The sequence below is a fragment of the Tachyglossus aculeatus genome, chromosome 17, assembly GCF_015852505.1.
Source record: "Tachyglossus aculeatus isolate mTacAcu1 chromosome 17, mTacAcu1.pri, whole genome shotgun sequence".
Classification (NCBI taxonomy): domain Eukaryota; kingdom Metazoa; phylum Chordata; class Mammalia; order Monotremata; family Tachyglossidae; genus Tachyglossus; species Tachyglossus aculeatus.
In genome coordinates, this window is record NC_052082.1 from 50024448 (window position 1) to 50048275 (window position 23828).

At 43.3% G+C, this 23828-nt stretch overlaps 1 protein-coding gene across 2 annotated transcripts in view; it reads right to left on the reverse strand.

Annotated features, from left to right (window-relative positions):
- The window catches only part of SSH2 (slingshot protein phosphatase 2), a 218674-nt gene extending 195647 nt beyond the window's left edge, over positions 1–23027 (reverse strand). The window contains exon 1 of one of the 2 annotated variants that reach the window (XM_038759596.1): positions 22952–23027. In XM_038759596.1, coding sequence (XP_038615524.1) covers positions 22952–23014 — 63 coding nt within the window. In that variant the 5' untranslated portion in view covers positions 23015–23027. The remainder of the gene's footprint in view (positions 1–22951) is intronic. The other variant, XM_038759597.1, reaches the window with a different exon arrangement.
- Positions 23028–23828: the final 801 nt, after the last annotated feature.

Genomic DNA, 23828 nt, shown 5'->3' on the forward strand with positions numbered 1-23828 from the left:
AGCACTGTACTAAGACCTTGGGAGAGCACAGTATAACAGAGTTGGTAGACATGTTCCCTTCCCACAATGAGCTTAAATTTTTAAATGATTTCTTCTGTCCTCCCAACATAGGGTCAATTCCAGATGCTGACGCTGAATTCTCAGCTGTGGTTCCTTACTGTACCAAGAGTCTGTGTGATTTAGAGTGATTCAGAGAAGCCCAGACAGTTACCGTCCATTGCTGACCTCAGCTCATGTTCTTCACTTCTCCCCCTCAACTTTCCCATCTCCAACGTACTGCTTAAGCCTTTACCCTTGCCCAGAATGCCTTCTCTACTCAGCTTTGTCAAACCATCCTCTCCTAAAGAGCCCATCTAAAAAAATCTCTCCTCCCAAGAGGCATTCCCTGATTTAATCTTTCCATTTTTTTCCCCCAGACATGCAGCAGGGTCTAGTGAAAGGTACACACAACTGGAACTCAAAGGACCCAGGTTCTAATCCCAGCTCTCCCACTGGCCTGCACGGTGACCTTGGCCGAATCATCTGTTTTCACCAACTTTAACAGGAATAAGATTCCCGCTCTCCCGACTTTTTAATTTGAGAGTCTCGTGTAGAAAAATCTGACCTGATCCTCTTGTACTGATCCCAGCACTTATGGCAATGCTTGGCACAGAGTAAATGTTCCAATAAGTTATGTAATTATATGTCATCCCAACTACCTTGTCATTTATAACACCGTTTCTTGGTTACTTATGGGTTCAGTGTCTTGTACCTCTATTATCTCAATCTATGAGTGTGTCCACCAACTCCTATATTGAACTCTTCCAAGTGCTTAGTGCAGTGCTCTGCACACAGAAAGTGCTCAATTTTTTATGGCATTTGTTAAGCACTTTCTAAGTGCCAGGCACTGTTCTAAGCACTGGGGTAGATACAAGATAATCAGGATGGACACAGTCCCTGTCCCACATGGGCTCACAGTCTAAATCTTCATTTTACAAATGAGGTAACTGAGGTACAGAGAAGTTAAGTGACTTGCCCAAGCTCACACAACAGACAAGTGGTGGAGATGGGACTAGAACCCAGGTCTTTCTGGCTCGCAGGCCTGTGACCTATCCACTGGGCCACGATCCTTCTCAATAAATATGATTGATTGAACCTTAATCTAAGTAAAATTTGCTAAGACACTTCAGAGTCATTCATTTAGAGGGAGTTTGTCCAAAGGCAGTTGGAACTTCGTTAACTCTGTTCAAAAGGACACAACAGAGCAGCCACAATCAGTTTTCCCACACCAAAATTCATTCAGTTGTATTTAAGTGCTTACTGTGTGCACAGCACTGTACTAAGCGTTTGTGAGAGTACAACAGAACAATAGACACATTCTCAGCCCACAACAAGCTACTGAATCTGATTTCTCAAAAACCTGTCAATCCTTCTTTTATAGAAATGAACATATTCATGAGTTATTATTATTATAAGTTATTTTAAGAAAGGAAACCAATGTAATATTTGGCCTATTAGTGACAACTTTAAAAGCTTGCTTCAGCCAGTAATATATACACTCAAGTAGAGTCTATATTTAAGTAATGAAAAGCTTCTAAGCAGGCTATTAATAAAACAGCAATACCATTTTAAAACCTATTTCTCAGATGCATCACGTCAATCAAACGTCATGAGCACTGGCAGGGAGCCCAATACCACGGATCAGGAGGCCAATCAAAGGAATTAACCTTTGGTCTATTTAGGAACCTAGTAATAACTAATTCAGAATTCAAGAAACAAACTGTATGTGGTAGGCCCCCTCGATTCAAGATTTGGGGAAGTCATTTGCTGAGTTTAAAGTACAGAAGGGCTACCTGTTTGACTTGGCAGGAGAGAGGGATAAAGAGGGAAAGAGGGAGTGGGAGGGAGATTGGGAAGGGGGGGAGAGGGGGGAAGAGTGGGAGAGAGGGAAAGAGAGGAGGAGAGAAAGTGTGAGTTTTTCACTTTGGTAATCATTTAGTACTGTGGATCTGGTGAGGATGAGTGAAATCACCAAGTATATTGCTGGAATGGAGAAAATGTATCAACACCTTAATAGTTTAAGTAAATATGGGGCCATTTTTGGCATACTGGTGTGGAATTACTGACTAGGGATGGGGGAATCATTGATTAATGGAGGACAGGAGAGAACTTTAATGGGAAAATACGAAATGCAATTCTCTAATCTTCCTCAGGACCACACACGTAAAATGGATTGAATTCAAGAGGTTGGATCGTTTTAAAAAATAAAACCAATCCCCCACCTGTCCTCTCCGTTTTGATTTACCCTTCTTTCATTTCACATTTCAGTAATTTTTTTCTCCTTTGTCCTTTTCCTGGGGAATGGAAAATATACATTACATATTTATTCTTAATTAATCTACATGAAGCACAGAAATCTTTGTGATCGCAGCACTGGACTGCTAGAATTTGAAAGACAACAAAAATCTCACCCACGGTAACAGCAGAAAAGGTCACTGGTGGGAAGAAAAGCAGTGTAGCTAGAAGGCATTAGAGACAATGCACAGGATCCTTTAATAGGATAGGGTGAAAGACAATTATATCAAGCCTGAGATTTTTCAAACAACAGATTAACACATGTTATGTGAAAGCTACAGAGATCAGCCAAGGTTCTCTCTTTCCAGGGTGTACCAGACACTTCACAATGTGATTGGGTGTCCCAGTACTATAAATTCTTTACACTGAAAGGGAAATGGAGGCCAGAAAGCTTTGCACTACGAGTGCCAGAATGAACCCACTAGATAATCTCCAGTTCTAAATAAGTAGCAACCTTTAGAAACTGGTGAGAGTAAGCAAGGAAATAAATATTCATAAAGACACCCCAGCAAAAGTCAACAGCTGATACAGCACCCACTTAAAATGAAACAGCCTCTCTAAACATATTCCAGTGAGTTTGGATTTTCTATCCCTTGGTAAAACTGACAACAAAAACTATCTTTGTACTACCACTACCCTCCTTTTTTTTTGTGGGATTGTTGGGGGGTGAGGTGGGGTTGTTCCCAAATCAGAATTACATGTCCTAACCATTCCAAGTTTTTCATTTCCTTTTGTTTTTGACCCTATCAGAGAGTACGCTGATTACAATGAGAATAATAAAGGACTGGAGGTCAACTGACCACAATCAAGCCAAAACCAGAACTGTTATTTGGGGTCGAAAAGCAAGGGGAGGTGTATAAGGATAATGGGAAATTTTCCTATAGTTCCATGCTTGAGTCCACAAAGCCTCCAATCTTGTTCACATCAACTCTATTTTGATTTTAAAAAGCAAATCTTCCTGTAGATACTATTTCGTTTTCCTGCAGCTGAATGCTTAACTGAATAATTACTCTTCTGCCCAAATACTACTTGGAAAGAGAAATCATATCCAGCTAGATGCCTACTTTGAAATACACAAAGGATTTCCTGCCATTTCACAAAGCTCAGTGAAAACAGAAAAAAAAACGCTAAAACTTGCAATAACACATCAACCTGATCAGATGCACAAATCAACGCTTGATTCTGGAATATCTATAACTCTTTCTACCAATGGAAAAAAAAAACCTCAATAAAAGAAAATCCATGTTCATTTCATTTTGTTACTTAATGCTATTTTCAGACTTTCTCTGTGACACAAACACAACCTACCTAAATATTCACTTTCAGCCAAGTACCTATCTCCACCCCCAGCTCACCAAGTTGCCTGATAAGAAATTATGAAATTCAGTCTCTGTGGTAAGTGTACCACTTGTAGCACTTACTGCAGTGCTCTGCACACACTTGATACTAAATAAACATTACTGATCAATAAATAAGATTATTATACGAGACAACGGGTGCATATATTAGGAACAAATTCAAAACACCATAAAACTCAACACTTTTTAAATTCAGAGATGGGTCTCATCACCTATATCTTCAACCAATCAATATGTTGTATTTACTGAGCAGAGCACTGTATTTAGCCCTTGGGAGAATACAATATAACAGAGTTGGTAGACACTTTCCCTGCCCACAATACGTTTACAGTCTAGAGAGGGAGACAGCAATGAGAAAGATGGGGGTAGGGAGGGTTTAGGTGGGAAGATGGAAAGGTAAGGAGTTCCTACATTAAACCTTCTGCACTATAGTGAGTCTTTTTAAACCAGGCAAGTCTACGCCTAAACTCTTAGGGAAAAGAGTTTTCTCAGTTTCTTGTTACAATGCCTCACAGGAAGGCATCTGATAACAGGCAACAGGATAAAGTCAAGGCCTTTAAGTAAAGATTCTAAGAAGCTTAGAAAGACAAAACACGAGTGTTTGCTTTAGATAAAACCAAAGTAAAAATTCAGCCTGGTATTTTGTTTGTGAACACAAGTACTGCTCTATGGAGCCATAAAATCTAATCATTCCTTTAAAATCAGTTCTCGGGCTTATGAGCAACAAAGAACTTTATAATACAATTACCCAATTTTTGAGCACTTTTATACTGGGGCATAATGGATAAAGGAGACGAGGGCTGGGTGGGAAAGTGCAATTTTCTGAACCTGCTAATGACAGCCAGTTCTCAAACCTCCCCTATTGGTCCAAATTCATTACTGCTCTTCTGAAATATCAAGGTGGAAACAATACTTCAAGACCTTTTGATGGCACATTGAATTATTTCTTCATTGACTGAATTGGGTGTGACAGACTTGGAATCAAATGTGAAGAGACAGACCTGTCAATGAGTATTCTGTGCTGTGTTACAACTCCTCCTGATTCCAATTAATGCCACCCTTTTTTGCCACTGAGATGCAGCTGTTAATTTAGAAAAATGTCACTGTGAATGGCTCAGTGGGTTTAATTCGAATACCGGAAGGAACTGTAAATTATTTCAACCAAATCTTTATTTCAGGAGCCGGGGAACAGGAGATGGAAGTGGTACAAGTGATTCAAGAAAATGGTACAAGAACAGCTCCTCTTCATAAATCGTCTAGATGGTTCCATTTTAAAACCCTTTCACCGCTACTGTTACAGAAGCAGAAGGGCAAGTGGAAGAAGTTTTGTAGTCCCTTTATCTTCCCCCACCTCCCACTAGACGGTGCTTAGGCTAATGGAAGTCCAGGGACTCCTCAGCTGATGCAGCCGTGGCTCTCAAGGTGCCCCTTAGGCACCAGGCCCACTATCACTGAAGGGTCACCTCAGTGGTTGTCCAGTCCAAGGCTGGGTTGGGGATTCACCAGGGAAGGAATTTGGGCTTGGATGGATCCTCTTGCCACAGCTGGAGTGTTCCATCAATAAGGCATTATTTTCACACTTGTGTACGTTGTTTCCTGGGCTGCTAGGACAACAATCTCCCATAATGCCAAAGCAAATAATAATAATAATGGTATTTGTTAAGCGCTATGTGCCAGGCACTGTTCTAAGTGCTGGGGTAGAAACAAGGTAATCAGGTTGGACACAGTCCCTATCCCACTTGAGGCTCACAGCGTTAATCCCCATTTTATAGATGAGGTAACTGAGGCCCAGGGAAGTGAAGTAACTTGCCCAAAGTCACACAGCAGACAAGTGGAAGAGCCAAAATTAGAACTCATGACCTTCTGACTCCTAGGCTCATGCTCTATCGACTAAGCCATGGCGCTTCTCTAATACGCCTGTACAGAGGTAACTCCTGGAGGGGATCCTAGATTTGCCAATTTGCCACCTACCACTGGCTTACTTTTTGACATGCACTGACTCCGCTCTCACGGCTCATGCACCTAAAGAACTACCTGCTGACGAAATGGCCATGGAAAATCTTCTACAATCTAGAAATCTATCCAGACCTGAACCTGACTTGCCAATCATATTATAACAAGACAATAAAAAGCAAGTCAGCTTCAGACCTTAATAAGGGATCCAACAAGTCCTCTTTTTCATCCCCCCAGATGGGGAGGTGAGGAAGCCCAGCAGACCAGAACAGGATGAGATCACACTCTTGTAAAAGTGTAAGCTCCCATGGGCAGAGAGATGTCAATTCTGTATAATGCACTTCCTGAACATCTAGTACAGTGCACTGCACCAAGTGGGCACTCAATAAATGCTCCTATTATAGCCCTAGCAGCACTGTGACTTTGGTCTTCTCCTGCTCTGGGTTCAACATTAAAGTTTGGCCCATGCAAACAAACACTGCATACTGAAGTTTTTCCACAATCTTTTTCTTTCCAGATATGTCAGTGGCTTGAGGTGTAGAAGCATCCCCGCTCTACCCTTCCAATTGTATAACTTTGGTGGCATAGTAGAAGAGAGGGGCTCACAGACCACTGCTCATCAGTGTGCATCAGAAAAACAACCACCAAAAAACCAAAACAGTACTGGGCTCCTAAGGCACATGAACCACACACCAGTTCATAAGAGTATTTAGCCAACGAGGCATCATCTTCAAGCACCAAGAACAACTCAATATATATTTTTATATAAATATATATATATATAAAGAGAAGCTGTGTGGCCTAGTAGAAAGAGCATAGCCCTAGGAGTCAGAGGACCTGAGTCCTAATCTCAGCTTCGCCTGCTGTGTGACCTTGGGCAAGTCACTTCGCTTCTCTGTGCCTCAGTTTCATCAACTTTAAAATGGGGACGCAACACCTGTTTTCCCTCCTACTTAGACTGTGAGCCCTATGTGCGACAGAAACTGTGGCCATTCTGATTAAAGTGTATCTACCCCAGAGCTCGGAACAGTGTGATGTACAACAGAGCTTAATGTAATAATTTACATACACACACACCCCCCATAAAACTGAGCATGGTGACACCCAACACTGCAAGGGCAAACCTGTGAAAATTTCAGGCCATAGAGACTTGCATGACTGAGTTCTACCACATATTTCTATTCCTGAATTAAAAACTGAAGACTTCACCAAGGGGAGAGAAAAACAGAACCAAATTTCTGCCAATTCCCTAGATCCCTAAGGGCTTTCACCAAAAGCCCGACTTTCAAAACATCCTAGTCGCCAAACTTTCTTGCCTCTAGATCTCACGCATGTGCAAACCTGCCAATCTCCACCGAGCACCATGTCAAAACTGATCAACCTCTTAGCTCTGTCACAATTTAGCCCATTCCCAGTTCTCCTATTTATTTTAATTCAGGGTCACTCTCAACTTCAGGAAATCTATTAATAAAACTGCATTTCCCCGCTCCTCTAAAAACTGCCTCAATTAAAATTTCATCTTAACTTTCCTTTCAGGAAATTATGGTAATCTCTAAATCTCAGTAACAAGGGGAAAAGTTTCCATCTATATTTCCAGCTATTCATATCTGTTCCTGTTCACTGCTGTACAATATTTGCAAGTGTCACAGCCAAACGCTTCTACTTAGACAAGACATATGAATCAGGTTTCCCATTACAGTCACTCTTCCACTCTGAGAAAATCTTTTTTTAAAAAAAGATAAATTGGATTACTACTCAAAGAAGATTGCAAGGCTGCCTGTATGACTGTAACAGTTGAAGAGAGAGACTGCTGGATATTTAAAACGTCAAAAGCAAACACATATCACAGTACAGAGTTCTCAGGTGCCACATCACAGTACAGAGTTCTCAGGTGCCACACCTTAAATTCCTTGCCGCAACATAAAACAAATTCTTTGGGCTGGGCCTTGACAACAACTGAGCCATCGCGGAGTTATTATGAGGGGAGAACGGTCTAAAAGAAGATCCTGTTATAGAACTAGGGACCAACGTACACAATTCTGCAAACAGTTACTGATTGTAGGCGTTCTCGCCTCTGGAAAATCCCAAGGATGTGTCAGTTCGACTGCTCACACAGAAAAGGGAGGAAAATTATTACCATGTTAGTAACTACTACGTCACAGCATGAGTCAACTTAAAATGAGATTTTCCTTTAAAAACAATGCAGCCCTACACTAAGCTCAAGTGATAACGTAAAAAATTATGACAACTTTGTCTCCAATGAAAAGCACCTGCTTAGGTGGACACGGTTTTCTGCTATTTTTGCAGATTTGACCAAGGCCACAACTTAGAACGGTTGCTTTCTCTACAGCACTTACGTACATATCTACAAATTATATATTGTAAAGTATTTATATTAATCTATCTCCCCCTCTAAACTGTAAGCTTGTTGTGGGCAGAGAACACGTCTTCCAACTCTGTTGAATTGTACTCTCCCAAGGGCTTAGTACAGTGCTCAGCACATAGAAACTGCTCAATAAATACCACTGATGATGATGATATACATATAAAAAGCTTAACTGGTTGTCAGGATCTCCAAAGCATTTGATGTTTCCCGGCCCCTTGGCTGGCTGGGGTGGAAAGGGGACTTGCGGCTATAGGGAGGAAGGGATGCTTGTATTCTGTGACCAACTCCTGGAAGGAAGGAATGGATGCAGGGGATAACCTGGCCCCAACTCTGGGATCAGAGAATGGAACCTGATGTCCTCTCTGTCCCTGCAGGCCTGTTTTCTGAGCTGAAGAGGGCTATTTTTAGCAAGATTTCAAGAAAAGAGGGGATGCATGTATGTGGTTGCAGAAAAGAACGGAAGGGGGAGGTAAAAAAGAAAAATGGAGAGAGAGAGAACATGACTTATCTGGCTGATTAATGGACCATTCTTCCAGTTTCTACGAGTCTATAGGAAAAGTCCAAGTTAATTTAGGGCCACCAATTTCTCACCTCAACCTGGACAATCATTTCCAAAGAAGGAAACCCAAACCATTACTCACTTGGGTATGGCTACCGGCTCAATTGAGCAAATCATAACTTTGGGGTTCCTCAGTTTCTTCACTTTTAATGACAGTAGAGGCATATATTCCCATGTTTGGGGGACTGGTGAAGTCTATTGCTGCTCTGCTTTGAGATCCACGGAAGAAAGACCGTGCCAAGTATCTTCAGAGTTAGGAATTCCTGTATTGCAAAAACTTGCTTGGCCTTTACCTCAGTATGCTACAACTTCGAAAGGTTGGAAAATGGAGACTGGATTAAGGAATTAATTAAAAAATCCAAAGCCTCTCACACAACGGCAGGGCGGGTTGGCTCTCAGCCAACAGTAATCATAAACAGTCCCAAGCTTGCCTTGGGTTTCTCACTGCTGAAAAGGACACTGCTGGGATAGAAACTGCAGAATTGGCCTCCCCAGAAAGACAAAATGAGGCAGCCGGCTCCACTAGTTTTCAGTCACACCCAACAAAACAGCCGGTAGCAGTTAAGGAAGGGTACACGGTTGGGTGGAGTGGACAGAGAGGAAACGGGAAGCAATTAGAGTGGAAACTCTTAAACCCCAACCCCGGGTCAGGTAGGATGGTGTAGCTCCAGTCACAGAATCCTGAAGTATGGGGTTGGCCGCGACTCCCAGCCTCCCAAAGCCTTGGGGTCCTGCCTGAGGTGGAAGGCATGTTGGATAGGCTTTCCTGGGCCTCCCATACAGGTGGATTCTCAAAGCCCAGGTTATGTATGGGTCATCAAACTCCGTCAACTGCACAAGCAGCCTGAAGTGATCCTAGGGAATTAAATCAAATTGGCATCAGAGGGGGCCCTCTCGGTTTAGGGACAACGCAAATGTCAAAATCTGAGAAGGGGATATGACTAGAAGAAACGAACAGAAGGACACACTTCTTCCCGGAGCCGGAGGTAATCATAGAGAATGCACTCCCTGAGAAAGTTGTGCAGGATGAAAGTTCGGCAGGTTCAACTGGGGGGGTCTGGATAAAGTTGTGGAGTGGTCGTCCTTAAACGTGGGACTGGGGGGTGGGGGGAGTTAGGGAGTTTTTGATTGTATATCCCGAAATTTTAGGGTGGATATCAAGGACGGTGACCGACATACGGTTTTTCCAAGATTCCCGGTGCCTCTGAATTTGAAATAGAATTTGGAAGGGAAAGACCAATAGTCTGACACAGAAATGGTATTATGTCCTCAAAAAAATTAAAATACAAGTTATCGTATGGCTGGTATTTTCATAGTTTGTCTAAATTTTAAGTTTTTAAAAAAATGTTATTCAATGGAATAAATTGGGAGCACAAGAGGAGTGATGCGAATATGAGTAATGGAACAGGTCTACAGACAGGATTAAGCGTAATTCCATTAAATTGCAAGCTTTTCTATTGAACTGTAAGATTCTTCAGGGCAGGGCTGGCTCTTCTAATTTTATTATATGCTCCCAAGTTCTTAGAACAGGGCTCTGCATACATCAGGCTCTCATTAGATAACAGGAATTTTTTTTAATAGAATAGATTTACAGCTCTTTCTAGTTGGAAGGATTACAACAGGCAATGTCAACAGACCTAGAAAAACTGTAAATAAGGAAGATGTACGACCATAACCTAAAGAATACTATATACCAATATATATCAATATATTTACCAATATACCCATATATATAAAACCTAAAGAATACTATATAAAAATATCAATATATTTACCAATATACCTATAAATATATATAAAACCTAAAGAATACTATATAGCAATATATATATCAATATATTTACCAATATACTTATATATATAATATATATCAATCATATTTATTAAGCACTTAATATATTCAGAGTACTGAACTAAGCACTTGGGAGAGTACAATATAACAGACACATTCCCTGTCTACAATGAGCTCACAGTCTAGAGGGGGGGACAGACATTAATATAAATAAATTACAGATATGTACATAAGTACTGTGTGCCTGGGGTGGTGGGGGGAGGAATGAATAAAGGCAGGTAGGCAGGTGAAATAACATTAATACTGAGAGTGAACGATAAGGCCAGCTCCTGTGAGAAGAGAGCCCACAAGGCTAAATAAACTATTTAAAGTATTTACATTATTTGTTAATTTTAGACTTTCAAATGAATTCATATTTGTTATAAAGGGGAAGATGTCAGGGTAACTTTCAGAAGCCCAGAAAGTGCCTGCAGAATCAGCAGAATGCAATAGAGGAAGAATGCAAGTCATTTGCATATATTTTGATCCTCTAAATACTATGGGTTTGTACATAGTACAAATACTATGTCGATTCATAAAACCTGCATTGACTAATTTGATTTTCTTAGGAAGATTCACTGGAATCAGAGGTTGAATATTATAAGCAAATAGATATAGTTTTTCAAAAAGCCAACATGGTAGTGGGACGCATGAACAAAAATAATAAAGCAAGCAAGAACCAGGAAACAATCTTTAGTCAGGCTCCTACTTAAGAACCAAGTCCAGTCTGGGGCCCTGTGGGACCATGTGTATCGAGGGCTTGGTATAGTACTCTGCACACAATAAAGGGCTCAATAAGTACCATTGAATGATTAAAAGGATAAGGAGAAACTGAAGAGGATCCCGAAAGGTGCAACAAAAATGACTCAAGGGATGAAAAACGTTTTTGTTTGATGATGACGAATAATAATAATAGTATTTGTTATCCACTTACTATGTGCCAAGCACTGTACTAAGGACAAGGGTAGATACAAGATAATAAGGCCCCAAATTCTAAGTATGAGAAAGAAAAGGTATTGAATCCTCATTTCGCAGATGAGGGAACTGAGGCACAGAAAAGATAAGTGGCTTACCCAAGGTCACACAGTAGGTATGTGGTGGAGTTGGGAATAGAAACCAGGTCCTCTGGCTCCCAAGCCCATGAAAAGAAAGACGAGGAGATGACTGGATTATCCTTCAAGGATAAGGAAGATGCTAACTAGTTCTCCATATCCACTGAGGACCAAACCAGAGGAAGTGAGCTAATATTAAAGCAGTAGCACAGGCAGTTGGATGTAGCAAGAACTTTTTGATGTTACAGTGATAACACTCCAGGACAGGCAGGCTTCTGAGATAAGTTGTCGATTCCCTATCCCTGAAGAGCTTGAGGAAAAGAACAGGCAACCATCTGTCCTGGGTGGGTCACTAAATCACCTACCTGGAGGCCAGGGTGTTGACCAAGAGATTTTTCAAAGTCCCTTCCAGTTCTCTGATCACTATATGATTATTAAACCTCAACTCTTTTGCAGGTCACCTCGTCCATCAGGTCAAATTTGTTACTGTTCCCACAGACGGTGCTTGAACCCAGCTTCTGAACTGATGCTTCAGAAAGTCTTCCACAAAGAGAATCAATCAACAGGTTGCTCCTTGTTAACAAATGGTAAATCCAATGAAAAGGTAAAGCGCTTCTGTGAAAGGAATTTTCCACCTATTGATTCAAAAATGACTCTGGCATAGCCTACCTGTTCTAAAACCAATCATCAATTTGTCATCTCTTTTTTGCCCTGTCTTCTTCATTTGGGAATTTTTACAGTTTAATCATGAGCTAAGTCCTCAAGAAAATATGTTCAACTCTGTGATATGCACAGTTCTAGGAGAAAGTGTGAAGCAGAAAAGGTTCTACCTGGAACTTAAATTTCCCTAAGGGCCTTCCAAGCCTCTCTCACAGCACACCCACATTTTTCTACAAGACAATATCATGAATACCTAAACACGCTCTGTTCATGCTTTTGCTTTTCTATCATGGACATAAGGGTCACTTACAGGGAAATGCCTTGGGCTGGATGCCCCAGGGATGGACTTATTTACTTGCATTCCTTATCTCTTGCAATTTTGGTTTTTAATATTCTAGACCTTGCCTGGAGGCTGGTGTATCCAAAGAAGAGAACTAAAGACAATTCATCAGAGTCAAGGGTTTCTTTGAATTATTTGTCCCGCCTTTCAGAACATTAGGTGATTTTCTGAAGACATCGATCCAGATAGTTTTCAGGTAAACAGTCAAAAAAAGCTATCAGACCAAGCCTAAGAGGCTCTGTGGAAAGGGAAAGTTTCCATGTATACAGATGAAGAGAGATGTAGAATATTATGGGAAAAGTTGCTATACCTCTTTTTTCTATACGCTCATTCTTTAAGGGTAAAGTTTCCCACTGAGTCTGATAAGGAATTTAATCAAAAAGCAACTAAGCCTAGATCCAGAGAGCTCTTGCACCAAATGCAGGTTAATTCTGTTTCTCTGGAATAACATCTTCAAAGAGTTACAATTTAACCTGCAAACTACATTATTCTACTTAACCTTAAAAAGAAAAAAAAATAAGAGAAACAGCATGGCTTAGTGGAAAGAGCACAGGCTTTGGAGTCAGAGGTCACGGGTTCAAATCCCAGCTCCAGCAATTGTCAGCTGTGTGACTTTGGGCAAAGCACTTAACTTCTCTGGGCCTCAGTTACCTCATCTGTAAAATGGGGATTAACACTGTGAGCCCCATGTGGGACAGGGACTGTGTCCAACCTGATCACTTTGTAACCTCCCCAGTGCTTAGAACAGTGCTTTGCACATAGTAAGCACTTAATAAATGCCATCATTATTATTATTAAGTCCAAGAACATGCTTATAAGATTCAGAATTTCATTTTCCCCCTTTCAAATTCTACCAGTTTTCTCCATTCCATTTTACTATGTGATTTACAGACTATTCATGAAAGGCACCAGAGCACTTATCTTACTGAACAGAATACTCTTAAACAAGGTACCCAGCTACAATTCACCACCTTTTCAGGAGTTTTAAAAGAGGGCAAAGGATGGTCTATCAAACTGATAATGTTCTTGAGGGAAAGGAGAATTTTGAACCATTATTATTACAGAGATCATTCTAGATTGTGTTCCAGAGTCATTACAAATTCCCATTTTGCACAACATAACTATATTATGGAGACAGGCAATTAAAATAATGAATATCAGCAATTATAAAAATGAAGTTGACAAGCATGCATTTAAAAAAAATCAAGAAAAATTTCCAGTAAGTACATACTCTCCTTTTAAATTATCTTAAAAGGCATAAAGCAAACAGACATAAACCAACTCCGTGCCTAGATGTCCTCAAACTATGGTAGTTATTTACACAGGAATAAGGGGAATGACGGGTTTTGGAACTGTAGTGGGTTTTTTTTATCTTGACATAATTTCCTGTAGAAGCAGAGAGGCCTACTGGATAGAGCATGGAACTGGAAGTCAGACGAACTGCAGTTCTAATCCAAGCTCCACCACTTGTCTGCTGTGTGACCTTGGACAAATCATTTAACTTCTCTGTGCCTCAGGTACTTCATCTGTAAAATAGGGATTAAATCTGCGAACCCCACGTGTACATGGGACTGTGTATATCGTATTTGTCAGTCGCATTTATTGAGCGCTTACTTTGTGCACAGCACTCCACTGTGGGACAGTGTAGTATAACAGCATTGGTAGACACTTTCCCTACCCCCAACAAGCTTACAGTCTAGAGGGGGAGACCAACATTAATATAAATAAGTTACAGATATGTCCACGAGTGCTGTGGGGCTGAGGAAGGGGTGAATAAAGGGAGCAAATCCAAGTGCATTAGTGATACTCATTATTCTAATTGACTGTCTCTCCAACAGTGTCCAACCTGTTAGCAGTATCTACCTCAGCACTTAGTACAGTGCCTAGCACATAGTAAGTGCTTAACAGATATCATTAAAAAAACAATGAGGAGATGCTTCTTTCATTCTGATAGTTCTCTCAACCCAGGAAAACAGTATGGCCACTTACCAGACTTAATAGAGAGAACTAGAGAGATGGGAAAGTGTGGTGTTTCAGAAAGAAAGGGGGTCCCACCTATGGAAGACAGATCATTCTAGAATCCCCGGTCGCTCCAATCAGGTGATTGTGAGGCAACTGTAGAATCACTGCTCCAATGAGAAGATAATTTGACAGGGATTCTTATAAGAAGCAACCCGTCCTTTCCCTTTTGTTCACATCATCAACCTGAAAGGGTCAGGTCATTAACCTATGACCTTATCACCTGACCTTCCCTTCTGCCAGAATCAGTGATCAATATGCAAAATTTTTTTTTATCACTTTCCAACTCCCATTTGCCTCGCTGCCAAAAGAGACACATCCCAAATTTTGTAACCCATTCTCCCATGACACCCACTGTAGCATCTGGCTATCACCCTCCAGACAACTATATCATACCATAACCATTCCTTCTGCTCAGCCACAGGCTCTTCATTATTAATGAAGTGAAAAGGATAACTGAATCCATCAACATTCATTGGTCCTCTTGGCCAAAGTATTTTTTACCAAATATCTATAGTTTGTCCAATACCAAGGTGCACACAGAAAATTAGTCCAGTTTGTTTGGGATCGAATGGAAACCAGACAAAAGAAAAGCTGAATTGTTCATCTAAAAATGGAATAGAGAACCAGTCAAACTGTAAACAGACCGAGACTAATAAGACCATCTAGGCTCTCTATGGTTTCAGGTTTCTAGACTGTAGCCCCAAATTTTAAGGAACTGGTTTTAGCAAACTTTTCTGAAGACTGGCTGAGAGGAAGTGAGCCTTAATTGAGAAATTAGACATAATCCATCTACTAACCTAAAAACACTGCTGGGAAATGTACCCTTAAACAAGATTTTCAGAATACCATCTGCCTCAGGGTTACGTATCTCCAGCTCGGGAAGTGAAATATTGAGATGTTTGCTCCTTCGTTCTGGATCTCTGATGAAGCTTGGGTTCATTAGGTGGCAGAGACAAGCTCACTTCACAAGAGACCCTTTCTAGACTAATAACGCTTTGCCAAACCTGTTACTGGAGAAGGAATGGTAATAATAATAATAATAACAATAATAATTGTGCTGTCTGTTAAGTACTGTGTGCCAGACACTCTACTAAAGCTGGGGTGGATACAAGCAAATCAATCCTTGTCCCACATGGGGCTCATGGTCTCAATCTCCATTTTACAGATGAGGTAACAGCCACTGAGAAGTGGCCTCAAATCCCTCCCAAATAGAGTCTTTTTGGCGGGGATTCAGGATTTTTCTGACCGGAAACTGCATCACTCTCCATTTACAAAATCCAGAGACTTTGATTTACGACAGTTGGGCTGAAGTTAGGATCATCACAAACCCATGACTTAAAGCGACTTTGCTCCTTGACCTTCCCCAACCTTGCGCAAGCTGAAACCGGAAGAGCACAGCAATCACTTGGCTACTCAAAACCGCATGGGGCTACTGGACTCTAGGAACAATCCAGCAGAAAGCCCTCCAAACCAGGTGGAATTGAGGTGCCACCCCCATTCTGAAATGCATCCTTTGCCAGGAAGGGCTGACAAAAGAGTCCAGTTCAGTGGGGTAGAATTTCACTTTCTAAGCTATGCAAAGGAGTGTGAAAAACTGGTTCATTTCTCTTGGAGGATAAAATACACTACCATTTGGGTAAGAAAAATATAATGTAAATGACCTCTGTCATCTACGAATTATGTCTATATCATAAAGATCCTCCTCTTTTCCTCCTACTTTCAAACATGTAGAAATAAGATGGAAAAGTATAATCCAAATTTAAAAGTAAATATTTCCCTGGATCTATGAAAATCAACATATGCATGTACTAGGTCAATTAAACATGAAAAATCCATAGTAGAAGTAGTACGGTCTATTGGAAAGAACAAGGGCTTGGGGGTCAAAGGACCCGGGTTCTAATTTCAGCTACATCACTTGCCTGCTGTGTGAACTTGGGCAAGTCACAACTTCTCTGGGCTTCAATTTCCTCATCTGTAAAATGGGAATTCAATACCTATTCTCTCCTTCTTTGACTGAGAACCCCATGTGGGAGAGGGACTGTGCCTGACCTAATTAACCTGTATCTGTCTTGGTGCTTAGAACAGGGCTTGACACAAGGTAAGGACTTAACTAATACTATAATAATGATAATAACAGCCATCATTTAGAACAGTGCATAACACCTAGTGGCCTCTAATAAACATCATTACTCCTACTTAGCCACAACTTTATTTCACTTTCCTTCTATATTCAGGGAACCTGCTTCTTATTCTGCATTATATAGTTCCAAGCTCTACCCTTCCATCTGCAGGCATAGGGAGCTAATGTCTAGTTCGTGTTGCCTTTTAAGTTTATGTAGCTATATTTCTCCACCCCATTCCATTTGGGGAAGAGGGATATTTGAAAGTGCAAACGTTTCCCAAAAAAAGTTTTAAAAAATTGCTTTCTCTTTCTTCCAAACCAATTTCACACTTTTCTTGCCCTTAATTTATATTCTAGTAAGAGGGGCCTGGATAATTTGGGATGAATCTAATGCTTTATAATACTAGATTCTGGATAGAATGGTGATATTTTTTCTTCTAAAGACTAGATAAACCATAAATGCCCACAAACAAAATAAAGTTAGCCAAAACGGTCAAGTGTTCAAATTCTAACACTGCCCATGTGCTTTGGGAAACTTTCCCATCTAGAACTAACTAGCCCCATCTTAAAGTTGGAAGATAGCAGTAATGCTTACACTGGATGAGAAAAATTTTAATTATCGTTATCACAAAATGCAATTTTTTCCCAAACACCTCTCCGGGGCCTTTTCTTTCGGAGAACTTTCAACCCAATTATCTACAGTGACATGGCAACAGAATGCTTACCAGATAAAGAGCACCGGCTTTTTCCCGATAAGGGCCATAAAATAAAAACCCCTGGGCCCAAAGAGCTCCAGTGGAAGTGAAATGGGAAGCCAAACCAGTGGAGAAGTCAAGCTGGTGGCGGGGGTCCCTTCTAGCCACCAAACCAGACTTGCAGATGGACTTTTCTACTAACCCCTTATCCAAAAGAACTGACTTTGCACCTAAGGCACTCAACATAAACTGAATGCCTTCCCCATCAATGGGCACTCCCCACATCCTCTCCTTTTTCTAGATCAACAAATACTACTACAGAGTGGCTCTATGAGCAAAAGCTTTGGGCAGACCAGGAGTCTGAGGCGGTTGCAAATAGTGCAGGTCTAGGCAGAGCACAATCTTAACAGCCTTGATAAGTGTATAGCCTGAAAGGGACTGTTGGATACACATTTCTGCCACACCTGTACACTGACAGTGATCACCCTCAGAGGTGTCATTTACTTTGAAGGATAATAAAAAGATTAAAGAGTACAAGCTACCTAGCTTTTTCCTCTTCTCTCCACCCAGTAAATTAGCTTTGCCAACCACCCACCTATATAGATTTACAATCCCAGCCAACATTTGGGGCCCTCTCTGCATCTACACTGTATTTACTGATCACCTTCTGTGGACAGAGCACTGTGTTGCATGCTTCAGGAGTACAGGGAAAGACCCAGCCCTTGGCCTTCGGGGGTTTATAAACCAGTGAGGAAGATAATGATCTGGTGGCAAGTATGTGCTTTTCGTGAATTTTATCGTCAAAAGCGTTCTTAAAGTTCATCCAAAGAGTTCTGTGGCAGTTTCTACTGACTCAGTGATTTCATATTAACTAACCCCCCCCCCATAAAACTTGCTTCAAGCACAGCACTGAAGTTAATGTTTTGTCAACTCACACACATCCAAGAGCTTTAGCAGTTCTGAAATTCAAAAATTCTCTAAACAGCCCACTGAAATATAGACAAATCCGGAGTACAGACGCAGAAACTTTGGTCACATACCAAGAGGGTGCTGAACCCAGGAAATAGAAGCCACAACTATAAGCAATGAATCATAGAAATTCAGGGAACTATGATATAACACAGACATGAATATTTTTAAGTCACTAAAGCTCATCTCTCTACTGACATGGACCCTTTTGACTATTTCCTATAATGCAAGACAGAATGCTACATTTACACTTATGAGTGTCTCCATGTCATTTGGGAATACTAAATGCACAGCCATTTTTTTAAAAAAATATGTAGTGTCATAGAAAAGTAGGCAATTTCCTATCTGTGTATGTTGTGGGGTTTTTTTTAAGCCACATAATAATCAGATTGTTCTTAAAAACCTTAGCATCCCTGGACCAGAACCTATGGCCTGTTAGCACCAAATGGGAGAATCTTGCTGGATATATTTCACTGTTCTCAAATGGAAGTTTTACCTGAAAGAGAGTTCAACCTGAGACCGAGGGCGAGGAGAGGCAGAAGCAAAAAGGGACACACCATGTACAGCTAACGTGCAGTTTCACCTTGGATACATGGTTTACATGCCAAGGCAATCACGGTAACCAACCATGCCCAACGCAAAGCACGAGTAAAACCGATGATGAGCACTGAATGCCAGCCATAAACGTCTGCAAAGGTAACGCGAGTGGAATTAATCGGTCTGGTTCATCAAAGGGCATCGGCTGCTTCAGAAAACAACAGACCAGAGCCAAAGGTCCAACAGGTTTGAAGGCCTTTCCTGTCCCCGGTGAAAAACCTATTTAATAACCTCGGTGCGGTCGTCAAGGTGGGTGGGTGGGAGGGAACGTACCATTGCTCCCATTAAAAAGAAAAAGCAATGGCCTGGAACGAAAACTACCCATAGGAAAAACCTCAAGGTTGTGCGCTGTAAAAGGAGCACGAAAAGCGGGTCCAGGAAGTGAGACATTAGCAGGAACCCAGGCATCCCCCTCTGTGCGGAGAACATTGGACCTGCCACAAAACCGGAGTTTCATTCATTCTTTTCTCCAGGGGGGAAAACCATGGAGGCGTGAAGAGAAAAGCAAGAAGCGAGGCACACTGAGCCCGTTGTTGGGTAGGGCTACCTCCTTCCCCTCCCCACAGCACCTGTGTATATTCATTCATTCAATCGTATTTATTGAGCGCTTACTGTGTGCAGAGCACTATACTAAGCGCTTAGGAAGTACAAGTTGGCAACATAGAGACGGTCGCTACCCAACAGCAGGCTCACAGTCTAGAAGTCTATATACGTTTGTACAGATTTACTACTCTATTTTACTTGTACATATTTACTATTCTATTTTATTTTGTTAATATGTTTTGTTTTGTTGTCTGTCTCCCCCTTCTAGACTGTGCGCCCGCTGTTGGGTAAGGACCATCTCTATATGTCGCCAACTTGTACTTCCCAAGCGCTTAGTCCAGTGTTCTGCACACAGTAAGCGCTCAATAAATCAATCAATCAATCGTATTTATTGAGCGCTTACTGTGTGCAGAGTGCTGGACTAAGCGCTTGGGAAGTACAAGTTGGCAACATATAGAGACAGTCCCTACCCAACAGTGGGCTCACAGTCTAAAAACGACTGAATGAATGAATGAATACCTGTGACCGATTTAATAATAACAATGATGGCATTTATTAAGCGCTTACTATGTGCATCGCACTGTTCTAAGCGCTGGGGAGGTTACAAGGCAATCAGGTTGCCCCATGGGGGGGCTCACAATCTTAATCCCCATTTTACAGATGAGGTAACTGAGGCACAGGGAAGTGAAGTGACTTGCCCAGGGTCACACAACTGACAACTGGTGGAGCCGGGATTTGAACCCATGAACTCTGACTCCAAAGCCCGTGCTCTTTCCACTGAGCCATGCTGCTTCTCCCTCGTAGTTCCCAAGCGCTTGGTCCAGGGTTCTGGATCCAGTAAGTGCACAATCAACCTATAGATTAGAACAGTGCTTCGCACATAGTAAGTGCTTAACAAATGTCTTTTTTAAAAAAAAAAATGCGATTGAATGAAGGGGTTGGGCGGGGGGGGGGGGGGGGGGGGGCGAGCAAGGGAGCCGCTCTGGCTGGTCCTGTTGCAGGAGGGCCCAGGGAGGAGCACGGCATCAGCGGTTAGAGCAGTGCTTCTCAATCAATCAATCAATCAATCGTATTTATTGAGCGCTTACTATGTGCACAGCACTGTACTAAGCGCTTGGGAAGTACAAATTGGCAACATATAGAGACAGTCCCTACCCAACAGTGGGCTCACAGTCTAAAAGGGGGAGACAGAGAACAAAACCAAACATACTAACAAAATAAAATAAATAGGATAGATATGTACAAGTAAAATAAATAAATAAATAAATAAATAGAGTAATAAATATGTACAAATATATATACATATATACAGGTGCTGTGGGGAAGGGAAGGAGGTAAGATGGGGGATGGAGAGGGAGACGAGGGGGAGAGGAAGGAAGGGGCTCAGTCTTGGAAGGCCTCCTGGAGGACGTGAGCTCTCAGCAGGGCCTTGAAGGGAATCAATCAATCAATCAATCGCATTTATTGAGCGCTTACTGTGTGCAGAGCACTGGACTATGCGCTTGGGAAGTACAAGGTGGCAACATATGGAGACGGTCCCTACCCAACAGTGGGCTCACAGTCTAGAAGGGGGAGACAGAGAACAAAACCAAACATATTAACAAGATAAAATAAATAGAATAGATATGTACAGGTAAAATAAATAGAGTAATAAATACGTACAAACATATATACATATATACAGGTGCTGTGGGGAAGGGAAGGAGGTAGGGCGCACATAGTAAGCGCTTAACAAATGTCTTATTTGAAAAAAAAAATGCGATTGAATGAATGGGGGGGGGGGGGGGGGGAGCAAGGGAGCCGCTCCAGCCGGTGCTGTTGCAGTAAGGCTCGGGGAGGAGCGTGGCGCCGGTGGTTAGAGCAGTGCTTCGCACATAGTAAGCGCTTAACAAATGCCTTATTTAAAAAAAAAATGCGATTGAATGAATGGGTTGCGGGGGGGGGGAGCAAAGGAGCCGCTCTGGCTGGGGCTGTTGCAGGAGGGCCCGGGGAGGAGCGCGGCGCCGGCGTTTAGGACAGTGCTTCGCACATAGTAAGCGCTTAATAAATGTCTTTTTGAAAAAAAAAATGCGATTCAATGAATGGGTTCGGGGGGGAGAAAAGGAGCCGCTCTGGCCGGTCCTCTGGCCGCTCCTGTTGCATGAGGGCCCGGGGAGGACTGCGGCGCCGGCGCTTAGAGCAGTGCTTCGCACATAGTAAGCGCTTAACAAATGTCTTTAAAAAAAATGCGATTCAATGAATGGGTTGTGGTGGGGGAAGCAAAGGAGCCGCTCTGGCCGGTGCTGTGGCAGGAGGGCCCGGGGAAGAGCGCGGCCCCGGCGTTTAGGACAGTGCTTCGCACATAATAAGCGCTTAATAAATGTCTTTTTGGAAAAAAAATGCGATTGAATGAATGGGTGGTGGGGGAAGCAAGGGAGCCGCGGTGGCCGGTGCTGTGGCAGGAGGGCCCGGGGAGAAGCACGGCGCCGGTGGTTAGAGCAGTGCTTCGCACATAGTAAGCGCTTAATAAATGTCTTTTTGGGAAAAAATGCGATTGAATGAATGGGTGGTGGGGGAAGCAAGGGAGCCGCGGTGGCCGGTGCTGTGGCAGGAGGGCCCGGGGAGGCGCTCGGCGCCGGTGGTTAGAGCAGTGCTTCGCACATAGTAAGCGCTTAATAAATGTCTTTTTGGGAAAAAAAAATGTGATTCAAAGAATGGGTTGGGGGGTGGGGGGAAGCAAGGGAAACGCGGTGGCCGGTGCTGTTGCAGGAGGGCCCGGGGAGGAGCGCGGCGCCGGCGTTTAGGACAGTGCTTCGCACAGAATAAGCGCTTAATAAATGTCTTTTTGGGAAAAAAATGCTATTGAAGGAATGGGTGGTGGGGGAAGCAAGGGAGCCGCGGTGGCCGGTGCTGTGGCAGGAGGGCCCGGGGAGGAGCGCGGCGCCGTTGTTTAGGACAGTGCTTCGCACACAGTAAGCGCTTAATAAATGTCTTTTTGGGAAAAAAATGGGATTGAAGGAATGGGTGGTGGAGGAAGCGAGGGAGCCGCGGTGGCCGGTGCTGTGGCAGGAGGGCCCGGGGAGGAGCGCGGCGCCGGTGGTTAGAGCAGTGCTTCGCACACAGTAAGGCCGGCGTTTAGGACAGTGCTTCACACAGAATAAGCGCTTAATAAATGTCTTTTTGGAAAACAAATGCGATTGAATGAATGGGTGGTGGGGGAAGCGAGGGAGCCGCGGCGGCCGGTGCTGTGGCAGGAGGGCCCGGGGAGGAGCGCGGCCCCGGTGGTTAGAGCAGTGCTTCGCACATAGTAAGGCCGGCGTTTAGGACAGTGCTTCACACAGAATAAGCGCTTAATAAATGTCTTTTTGGAAAAAAAATGCGATTGAATGAATGGGTGGTGGGGGAAGCGAGGGAGCCGCGGCGGCCGGTGCTGTGGCAGGAGGGCCCGGGGAGGCGCTCGGCGCGTGCGCAGTGGAGGTCGGCGGGCCCCGATGGGTCGGCGGCGGCGGCGGCGGCGTTGGGGCGGCGGTGACAGCGCCGGGGGGACTCACCGAGGCGCAGGGGCTGGAGGTGGTGCTGGGGGTGGGGGACCGCTGGACCGTCACCAGGGCCATCTAGGCGGTGCGGGCAGGCTCCGGGAACCGCATTCTCTCCCGGAGGGGACGAGGGGGGCGGGGGAGGAGGGAGGGAGAGGGAGGAGGGAGGGACAGGGAGGAGGAGGCGGGCACAGCGCAGGCGCGGCGACCGCCGGACCTCCGCGCCCGCCGCCCGACTCCGGCCCACTGACGCGCGGGCGGTTCGGCCGCGGCGGGACACGATCAGCGCCACCACTGCGCAGGCGCCGTCTGCCAGTCACCGCACAGCCACGCCCCGACCCGCCCCGTCACTCACTCACTCACTCACTCAGTCGTATTGACTGAGCGCTGGACGGTCCCTACCCTACAGCGGGCTCATTCATTCTATAATAATAATAATAATAATAATGGCGTTTATTAAGCGCTTACTATATGCAAAGCGCTGTCGTATTTACTGAGCGCTCCCTGTGTGCGGAGCGCCGCACTAAGCGCTTGGGAAGTCCAAGTTGGCAACAGATGGAGACGGTCCCTACCCAACAGCGGGCTCATTCATTCATTCTATAATAATAATAACAATAATAATAATAATAATGATGGCATTTATTAAGCGCTTACTATGTGGAAAGCGCTGTCGTATTTATTGAGCGCTGCCTGTGTGCAGAGCGCTGGACTAAGCGCTTGTCAAGTACAAGTTGGCAACAGAGACGGTCCCTACCCTACAGCGGGGTCATTCATTCAATAATAATAATAATAATAATAATAATGGCATTTATTAAGCGCTTACTATGTGGAAAGCGCCGTCGTATTTATTGAGCGCTCCCTGTGTGCGGAGCGTCGCACTAAGCGCTTGGGA